This window comes from Gavialis gangeticus, unplaced genomic scaffold (genome assembly GCF_001723915.1).
Source record: "Gavialis gangeticus isolate Ggan-Ray unplaced genomic scaffold, GavGan_comp1, whole genome shotgun sequence".
NCBI lineage: Eukaryota > Metazoa > Chordata > Crocodylia > Gavialidae > Gavialis > Gavialis gangeticus.
Window position 1 is genome coordinate 8,855,095 of NW_017729018.1, and position 10,121 is coordinate 8,865,215.

General features: G+C 61.4%; 1 protein-coding gene across 1 annotated transcript; it reads right to left on the reverse strand.

Annotated features, from left to right (window-relative positions):
• Nucleotides 1-2,798: 2,798 nt before the first annotated feature.
• Nucleotides 2,799-5,581, reverse strand: TMIGD2 (transmembrane and immunoglobulin domain containing 2). Its single transcript, XM_019513138.1, has 4 exons — nucleotides 5,059-5,581; nucleotides 4,517-4,546; nucleotides 3,966-4,082; nucleotides 2,799-2,974 (listed from the first exon to the last, which is right to left on the reverse strand). Exons 1-4 carry the CDS (start codon nucleotides 5,342-5,344, stop codon nucleotides 2,799-2,801), a joined length of 609 nt encoding a protein of 202 aa, XP_019368683.1. The 5' UTR covers nucleotides 5,345-5,581.
• Nucleotides 5,582-10,121: the final 4,540 nt, after the last annotated feature.

Sequence of the window (10,121 nt, forward strand, 5' to 3'; positions counted from 1 at the left end):
GTGCAGCTGATCCAGGCCCCAAGGCCTCCTGGTGCAATTAGCATTTTATTAGCATTCACAGCACCCTCCCCCAATGATCAGAAAGGAGCTGAAAAGTGCTCTGCTAATCAAGATAAATCGGGCCCTGAGCGCTCAGCACAGCAACACTGGCACAGCGTAAAGCTCAGTCCCCAGGCCCCGCGCCCGGCCGGGCTGCGCTTGGCCCTGGCCTGAATGCTTTGGGCAGGAGGGAGGAAGCACTGGGTCAAGCACTGGGTCCTGCCCTCACACACACACACACGCACGCACGCACGCACACACGCGCCTGGCTCCTGCCGAGGCATATACATGCTGCGGCACGTATGAAAAGGTGAGTGCCTTTTCATGGCAGGTGTGCTGCCATACACACTGTAGCACAGACACTCTCTTTCTCATGCACACGCACACACAAACACATCCTAGCATAGATGCATGCGTGTGCAGACACATTCACGCACACACACAAACCTCTGCAGGGAGAGCAAGGAAAACTGCACAGCAAAGCAGAGATGGCGCAGGGGGGTGGGGGTGAAGGACAGAAGAGGGTACAAACTCGTTTCCTTTGCCCGTGTGTGTGTTGGGGGGGGGCACACGGCTGTGAGGCACTCTCGGGTGCACGTGTGCAGGGGCCAGGCTGTGCCAGGAGAGCGCTTGCAGGCCGTGGCAGGCGCTGGCGGCTGACGGCCGCATCTGGACAGGCTCACGTCAGCACAGCTCATGATCTAATGGGGCAGGGCTGGGGGCGCTGCAAGCAGCTGCAGCTCACGCCTCGGACAGCAGCTTGGCCCTGCTCTCCGGCAGGTGCTGCGGTGTTAGGGGGGGCAGGCTTGGCCTGGCATTACCAGAATGCTCTGCCAGCGGGGCAGCCATCTGCGCACCAGGACAGGGGTCCCCGTGGGGTCGGTCACCTGCCGCCGTCAGACCTTCCAGGCCTCCTGAGGGCCCCGCAGCCACATGGGGACACTGAGGCACACAGCTGGACCTGCCTTGGAGGGGAGCCCAGGTATCTGGGGCTCCCTGCTCTAACCACTAGGCTGCACGGATGTCCCTGAGCAAATGATACCAGGTCCCCCCAACAATGCTGGCACAGCCACCTGAATCCACATATGCAGGCATGCCCGCGGAGTGCATTGTGCACCACCCTGGCACGGGCAGGTGTCAGGCCCAGTCATACATGAAGCTGGACATGCGTGGTGGGGCATGCAGTGCCCCCCAGACCAGAGTCTCGAGGCAGGGGCGGGGAGGGAGCCTTCCCCCTCCTGGCTGCACAGGCAGAGATGGAGGGGATGCAGGAGGAGGAGAAAGCACCCAGGCAGGGCAGCAGGTCCAGCTGGGACCCCAGCTCATGGCCTGCATTGCTGGAGCTGGTCCATGGGCTCGGAGCGCCCTCGCCTGGCTGAGCAGGGACTGTGTGGCCTGCTGTCCCTGGCTGGGACAGTCCCCGGGGCAGGGACCGTGGGCACTGGGGGCAGCCAGGCCTGTCCCTGCCCTGCTACCTGGGGCGGTGGCATTGGGACCAGTGCCAGGCAGGGCCCAGCCAAGGGGTGGCCAGGGGAGGGTGGGAGGAGGCTCCCGACTCGTCAGGTGGGGCTTGGGGTTAGCGTATGGCTCGGCAAGGTCTGGGCAGGGCTGCATGGCCACCCATCCCCACCCACAAGGAAAAGTAGGGACCGCGGCACCTGGGTCCTGGTTGCCGTGCAGATGCCAGGCCACCCAGGAAGAGGAGGGCACCTGGGGACCCCAAGCAGCAGCCCCACCGTGAGTGCCCCCAGCAGACCCCGATCAGAGGTGAGCCCAGCCCCAGGACCACCCCCGGCTGCTGCCTCACTCCCATGGCTGGGCTCTCGCAGCCACAGTCGCCAGCCCACCACGATGCCCTGGCCCAGCCTGGCTATGGGGCTGCGATCCTGGGGCACCTCTGGTCCTGCCCCGCTGTGGTCGGGGGGAACGCTGCTCAGCTTTATAGACTGAGGCCTGTGATCACATATGCTGGGGCTTTATTGTTGCTGCTAAGAGGCTGCAAAGGAGACCCAGTGTCCTTCACCTGGCAGGTCTCACCGTGGTGCAGGCATCTCTCGCTGCCCCAGGGCCATGCTCTGCTTACGCCACCCAAGGATTTGACCCCCAAACCATTTAAATCAGCCCTAGGATGGACCACAGGGTGTCAAGAGACTTCCTAAAGGCCTCACGGGGAGATTGCCCAGAGCACACGGCCGCAGGGCCTCTCCCCAGGGCCCGGGACCTGCGGGGTGAGGATTGCTGTGGGGAGCGCAGGCTCCCTCCTGTCTGGCTGGGCACTGTGAAAAGCCCCCGTGAAAAGGCCTGTGCCCCCTCACTGCAGGAGAGGAAGGATTTTAGGGCTCCAGGTGACGGATGGGACAGACGGCCCCAAGGGAGGACAGCGAGGTAGAGGGATGAGGTGATGCGAGGAGGCTGTTGCGGCATTTGAGGCAAGGTCCCTCATGCCATTACTCTACTCCGGGGTCTCTGCCCGTCCCGGCACACTGAGGAACAGCCCTGCCCACAGGTGTTTCACTCCAGCCTCAGCAGCCAGCAGAGATGCATCAAGACGAGGCTATTCAGGAGCAACCCCAATGTGCTCTGGGCTTCCCACATCGCCTCTCATTGCTGCTCCCCATACAGCTCCAAGCATCCGCAGGGGTGAACGGCAGTCCTGGGGGCCCTTCCACCAGGGGAAGGTGCAGACTGAGAGGGCAAGCAAAGCCCTGGCCAGACACTCCCAAGCTCTTTCAGGGCCTTTTGGCTGCTCTCTGCTTGGATCAGTGGATGCGTTGGGCCCTCGGGGCCCTGCCGTGGTGCACGTGCTGCGGAGGTACCGGCAGGTGCCCTCTGGATTGGAGATTCACAATGTAGACATCGGCTCTCTTGCTCTGGTTGCCCTTGCAGCACGTGGACTTGTTGGCTTCCAGCTGCACGTTCTCATAGATCTCCTCATCTGGGAGATGGGACAGAGTTAGCGACTGCAGCAGGCAGTCTCGGAGCTAGGACAACCCCAGGGTCCCTTAGCACAGGCAAGTGGATGAGCAGCCGAGTGAGGCAGCTGGAGGCAGAAGCCCCCGTCCAAGGCAGCTGCCCCATGGAGAGACCAGAGGAGGGCCAAGCCGGGGGCCCGAGGGGCTTCCCTTGGACTAGCTGCACCGAGGCAAGGGGCCAGCGTGAGATCGGGTGTGCCCATAAAGGTCTGCAGCAAAGCTTTGCACAGCTGGGGAAAAATACCGGTGCCCCCTTCTCCCGCAAGGCCAACATGGCTGTGCCAGCGAGACCGGGATACCATGCAGCTCTTTCACGTGCAGCCGCCAGCATTCGGGGCCTAGGACGCTCTGATTCAAAGGCCGTGCCCCTCACCCCTGTGCTCAATAGTGACTGATGCCCCTTTCCTCAAGAACGTGTCCCATCCTTTTGTGAATCTGGCTGGACCATCAGCGCCCACCGCATCTGGTGGCATCAAGGTCCACCCTTCAATGACACGCTGGGTGACAAAGAGCTGCCTTGTGTTCATTTCAAACTTGCTACCTACTAGCTTCCTTGTCTGGGGAGACAGAGTCAAGTAAATCCCTAGGGACTTTCTCTTTGCCATTGGGCATGTTGCAAAGCCTTGCACTGCCTCGATACAGACGCCCAGGCAGCGCTGTGCTCTGTGCTCCCCCCGAACGTCTCCCATCCAGGGCAGAGTTGGGGGCCTGAGCCTGACTCATCCCACTCCTGAAGAGCTCTTCCCTGCCACTTGCCCTAGCACTGCAGTTCGTGGCAATGGGAGGACAGCACCTGCTCAGAGCAGGTGCTCCCTTGGGGTCACCCCCGGGGTCCCCCAGCCTCTTGCCCTGGCAGAACCCCCCAGCCATGCAACCTCTGCTGGGGCAGGCCAGGGCCCTGCTGATCTCCTTGGGTTCCGGTTGCTGCAGCCGTGGTGGCCCCGACTCCATTACCTGTCTTCCTGCATGTCTTCCTGCACAAGTGCCAGTGCCTGTAGCAGCAGAGACCCCCAGCGAGCAGCAGTATGATGCCCACGGCCGCTCCCCCGATGGCCAGCCACCACCACAGGCCTGCAGGAGAAGGACAGCCAGCATCAGTGCCCTGTGCCCCACACTGCACCTGCAGTCCCCCAGAGCCTGGCAGCTCGAGCCCAGGAGGAGCCTGGCCTGCCGTGTGCGGGAAAAGCCCCTTGCTGCATGAAGTGGCTGCATCCCAGTGCCATGGGCCATCCCCGGGCAAAGCCTGGTTGCATGGGGGCAGTGGTGAGGATGGCGATAGGGGTGGCGATGGCAGGGCAGTGGAGCCCCCTGGAATCTGGGAGCGACATGATGCTCCAGAAGCAATTGCAGGTGCTCTTTCTCCCCAGGCACTGCCTGGACCAGCTGCTGCCACAGGGGCCTGGTCCCAAGACAGCGGGGAGAGGTCTGGGGGCCCAGGGGAGGTAGGGAGGGCACCTCCCCAGCATCTCATGGGGCTGAGAGGGAGCGATCAGACTCTGACTCACCTGTGTAGCTCACAGCCCCTCCTGCTGATGCTGAAAGTGAAAAAGAGAGAAGCAGGCATCAGTGAGCAGCGCCACATGGTGCCCTCTGCCCCCTGGCCTGGATGCTGCCATGGGCTGAGCTGCACCCAGGCTCGGGGCAGGGTGGGGGAAGTCCCTGGGGGGCTTGGTGGGGCTGCAAGAGCTTGCTAGGGACTAGTTGGTACCCTCGTGTGAAGGGCTGGGTGCGTGGGAGCCAGGGGCTATGGGGGCAGTGGGTGAAGCGTGGGGTACCTGGGGGTGGCACTGGAGATGAGTGGGGCTGGGAGTGGACAGCAATGCCTGGAAACTGAAACTGCTGCTGGTGCACTGTGCTTGCAGCACCTCTCGCTGTGGCTAAGGTGAGAAAGGATAAGCTAAATCTACAGTCTGCGGGGCCAGGAGGAAGCCAAGCCTCCCTCCCCCCTCCTGGCCTGTCCACACTGTGGGGGTGGGTCAGTCTGAACTCCCCCCACCCCCCAACCCCAGCCCTGCCCCCTGGGCACCGAGCCCCCGTGGTCCCCCACCGGAGACATTCAGCGCAGTGCCATTCCCCACGGCCGATAGCAGGTTCGGGATCTCCACGTTCACCGAGCACTCGTAGACCCCCGTGTCCTGCTCGGTGGCATTGTCCAGGTGCATCGTCACCTGGGGCCATTGCCAGGTCAGGTTGAAGCGAGGGATGCAGCTGTGGTTGGGGTTGCTGGGCAGAAGGATCAGAGCCGTGCAGAGAGCCACGGGGAGGTCGCGCCTCTTCCACTCCAGGCGGAGCCGGCTCCATTCCTGGGCCCCGACGGCTACGTGGCATCTCATGCTGACAGAGTCCCCTGGCGGGGTCTGGCTCTGGGCAGGATCCTGGATCACTGACAGGGCCTCGGTGTAGCTGTCCTCAGCAGGAAGGAAAGCTGGGGGAGGGACAGGAGGTGACACCTCTGCAAGGAGACCAGATCCCCTCGGGGTCGGCCCCTGGCAGAGGGGATGCAACGGGCACAAGGGCGAGCAGAGACAGCGGGTAAAAGAACCCAGGAGTCGGCGCTCCCACCCCCGACACCGCTCCCACCCCTCAGCGCTTGCTCCCCAGATTAGTACTGGATTACACAAGCAAAGAGACAGGATGTCATCAAAATGTCATCCAACCACGTCAGCCATCGGGGGATGCTTCTGAGTAGGTCTGAGCCGAGGGCTGCCCGAACAGAAGCTCGGTTTTTGCATGCCAGCCCGCCCGCCGATGGCCCCCAGGCTACGTACGTCGCACTGAACGAGGAGCTGTGGTTGGGCTGGGATTTCAGGTGGAAATCCTTTTCGGGTCACCTCAAAACACACATCTCCAGCATCGGGGGGTTCTCTTGAAGGCGCCTGGGCAGGCCCCTGCCTGACCCCAAACTTTGGCAGAGCCCCTCAGTGGCAGAGACATGTGCTTTGGAGTGACCTGAACAGGATTTTGCCCTGTAACCCCAGCCTCATTGCAGGCCTTTTCCCAGGGCTCTGTGCTTGATCTATGGTATTATTTTACATTTTCATTAGTACATACACATTTTTGATGACTTGCTAACTCTTTTGCTTCCATTACTAACAAGAATTAGCTTTGAAAAAGGAACTGGGAACTGAGAATAAGGAACCTACTTCAGCCTCCTCTGGATGAGGCTGGCTCAGGAAAAGGCTGTGGATGCAGGGCCTCCAAGTCTCTGCACAAAGTGTGCAGCGGGTTGAGCCAGAGACCCATGACTCGTAGCTACAGTCATGAGTCCTGGGTGGGGTCGAGCCTCCAGAAAGCCCCAGGCAAGGAACAGGCTAAAGCTGAATGGATGGCAAAGCAGTGGGAATGGCCCCTGCCTGCAAGCCTGCTGGAAAGCATGTGGGGTCCCCCAGAGACCCCGAGAAGGAGGCACCTTCCCCTCCCCTGTCTGCCCTGCAAACATGAGCACTACCTCCAGCTCTGGGCTCATACAGCCCCTGGCGCAGAGAGGTCCCGATCCTGGTGGGCTCTCCAGAGCAGAGGGAGCAGGCAGCTCTGTGACTTCAGCTGCTGGGAGCGTGTGGAGGCCTTTGGGATTGGCCCCGAACCCCCGTGCAAAGCAGAACAAGTGTGTATGGGGGGTCCCACATGGGCAGAGAAGGGACAGGGTCTCTCTGGGACCTGACAGCTGGAGAGTCTGGCAGAGGGGAGGGGGGCACATAATTAAAAGGGCCGCAATGCCTGGCAGCTGCACGAAGGTTGCTGGGCGCCCCGGGGGGAGAGGGCAGTAAATTATCTCCAAGGAGGGGTGGAGACAACAGGCTGCAGCTGCCGGGCACTGCGAGGTGAGAGTGGGAGCAGCTGAGCCCCAACAGACCGGTCCTTCACCCCCACCCAGCTCCAAGCCCCTGCAGCCATCCCCAGCCCACCCAGTGGGCACCTCTATATATGCACCTGGTGGGGCCAGGCCAGGAGTCCCCCACCAGCCCGGTGACAGGGGCTTTCAAACTAGGGTATGGGGCAGGTTTCAGGGTGGCAAAGCCTGGCCTCTGCTGGGCACGGGGGTGGGGGCTGCTGGGGCAAAAGGCAGGAGTCCCACGGTGCCTCTTGGTACTAGCTGGGTCCCAGCCAGCTTTGGGCAGGCTCTGAGTGCCCTCTAGCTTGGCACTGCAGATTCAGGCATTACCCAGCTCCTTTCCCCTGGGAGCAGAGCCAGCCTGAGCTGCCCCAGCCCAGAGCCAAGGCCCATCAACCCCTCCCAGCAGATGCAAGGATCCCCTGAAGCAACCACCACTCCTGGCCAACCCATTCTGCTGAAACCCAGCCAGCATCAGCCCCACGTGCCAGGGGCTGCAGCAGCATGGGGCACTTACCGGGGAGGAGAGCCAGGAGGAGGAGGATGCCCCCCATCCTCTTGGGAAGCACTGCACCTTGAGCTGTACCCGTCTCTAGCACCACTCACTCCACTTGCTCCTGACCTTCCTTCCGGAGCTGCAGCGAGCACACTCCCCTCCCCGGCCACCTCTGCAAAGAGCTCAAGCTTCCTGCCACAGGACCCACGTCAGCCCGGCGCTGTCTGGTTTGTGGGGGTGCAGCCCCTGGTTCCTCTGGACTATTCCCAAAAGAAGCAACAGCTTGGCCCAGAGCAGTGTGCTCTAAAACTCCCACGGTGGGTTACGGGGAAACCAAGGCACAGAGAAGCGACTGTGAGCACCAACAAGCAGGTGCTAGGAGTCCTGGGTCCCAGATCAGTGCTTGGGCCGCGCTTCTTCACCAGCTGGCACAGACACCCAGCACTTGGCTACCAGCCCACTGCCCAAGCCCCGTGGCTTTTCTCCTCTTTCCTGGCTCAGGGGAGCTCCAGCTCACCCCTGCTCCCACCAGTACCCCTTGCTGGAGGTGGCTGGGACTGGACAAGCCGTGCCCGCCCCCCGCAAGCCAGTGGGGCCCTTCTAGCAACTCCCAGTACAGCTGCCCCGTCCCAGCCAGCCCTCGCTGGGAGATAGTGGGATCCACAAGAGCTCCCCAAGTCACCCCTTTCAGCCCATCAGCCCCAAGTGCCAGAGGCTGCAACAGCCGACAGCTTTGCTGATCTTCAAGGGCTCTGTAAGGCCACAGGCCGGTGTGGGTGGCTGCATGACCTCAGGGCTCAACGTGAGACAGGAGGTGTTAACCAGAGTAATGAGCAAGTTGAGGAAAAAGATGCTCGAGCGACAGGAGTTTCCTTTCCTCCAGTGTAGGTGCATTCAGCAGACACTGCACTCTTCTGCATTTAAATATGCACTAGTTCCCTTGCACGCGACTCCTGCTCCCCATCTGTTCGGGGTCTCGGTGTGCTGCGCAGGGCTAGTCCAGTCGTTCAACAGTCCTTTAGCCCGGTGGTTCACAGCCTTTTTTTGCACCAGGACCCATTTGTATACATGGATGGCCAGTCCCGACCCAGTAAATACTTTAAGTAGAAAACAGCCCCCTGGCCCTGCTCGTGCCCCTCACTCCTGACCTGCTGCCTCCTGTCCCCAGGCCCTAGCCCCCAGTGTGTGAGGCGGGGATGTGTGTGGCATAGGGGGTCACATGCCCCCCGGATTTGGTAGAGCTGTAGCCTGGCACTTGAACAGCAGGCAGCAGGAGGAGGCGAGGGCAGCGAGGCTCCCCCCTGCCTGTTACTCTTTGTGCAGCATTAGCCCTTTTAGTCCCACCTCCCCTTGGCCCCAAGCTGTTTCTGCTTCACGGGAGCAGACCCTGGCACTTTAGGGTTACAGACGGAGATATCGTGGGAGGGATTGAGGCGCCCAAACTCACCACAAGCCCCGGTGCCTGTTCCTGGCAGCCGTGTGTGCTCACCACAGCTCCATGCTGGGCTGGCACCAATGCAAAGCTGGGGCACCAGGGAGAAGTGGAAACCACAGCTGCGTTGTGCCCAGTCAAGGCCCCATGGGGTACAGTCAGCACCACTGAGAGGTGGCACCTTGCCCATGGCCTGCCCAGGTGGAGAGGATGTGCCAGGACATAGAGATGCTGCCCTGTGCCCCTGATCTGCAGTTCCCTGCACCAGGGCAGCCCCTTCCCGCGCCATCAGCTCTGCCCACTGTGCTGGGCTGTCCAGGGTGGGAGAGGGAGGGAAGGGACCTCTCCCAGCCTCATAATAATCCTTAGGGATTATCAAAATGGGAACTGGAAACAAAGTGGAAAGTATCGTCACAGCCCTTTATAAATCCATGGTGTGTCTGCACCTGAAATCCTTGCCCTGTCCTGGTCCTCGCCCCTCAGACAGGAGGCAGAAGAACTAGAGGATGAACACAAGGCAGCTCTTTCTCACCCAGTGTGTCATCGAGGGGTGGGACTCGTGGCCGCCGGATGCGGTGGGCGCTGACGTTTCAGCCAGATTCACAAAGGGGTAAGACATGTTCTTGGAGGAAAAGGGCTTCAGATGCGATTGTGTGGGCGAGTGAGGGGCACGGCCTCTGAATGAGAACTTCCTAGACCTTAAATGTTGAAGGCTGGGAGGGGGAGAGGAACTGGTCAGACCCAGGTCACCCTCTCTTGCAGCCTCTGCCCCCATGTGACACAGGCCTATGTGGATGCGTAGGGTTATTGTGGGCTTGACACCCGGGGAGCAGTGATTAGACACCTGTCACTGGGGGCAGGGCTATTAGGCACACATCAATTGATTTGTGGGGACAGCTAGAGAGAAAACAGGAATGGGAGCGAGGTCATAGGTTTAAAACGAGTGTATGGAGGAGAGCCCGCCGGGCAGTGCCCCGTTGTCCTCGAATGAAGCCAAGGAAGCAGTGGGTGTTGCTTGGTGAAACTGTGCCCAGAGACATGACCCAAGCAGGGGCAGGAAAACGGCTCTGCAGCACCCCAGGGTCCCGCGACCAGAGCCTCCTCCTGGTCAGGTCGGTGGCCAGCTCGGCCAGGGCCAGAAGGAGGCTGACCAGGAGGTCCTGGGCTGTGGTGGGGGCACGGACAGGGAGTGTCTCACTAAAGGGGTGAGGGGCATATTGCAGCCAGACCCTCAGCAGGAGGCTGTGGAGGCGGCAGCAGCCTGGCGCACTCCAGGTAGGCACGTGCCAGGGTCTCCCTCTGCTCGCAGAAGGGGGCAGGTGTCAGGGGTGTCCATACTCTGTGCAGATG

Bases quoted from the DNA above. Each gene is read 5' to 3' on its own strand.
- TMIGD2 (XM_019513138.1), bottom strand. From the start codon at position 5,344: ATGAGATGCCACGTAGCCGTCGGGGCCCAGGAATGGAGCCGGCTCCGC. The intron at 4,083-4,516 runs GTGAGTCAGAGT...CTTCTCCTGCAG, and splicing joins AGGGGCTGTGAGCTACACAG to GCCTGTGGTGGTGGCTGGCC. The intron at 2,975-3,965 runs GTAATGGAGTCG...CCCATCTCCCAG, and splicing joins GAAGACATGCAGGAAGACAG to ATGAGGAGATCTATGAGAAC.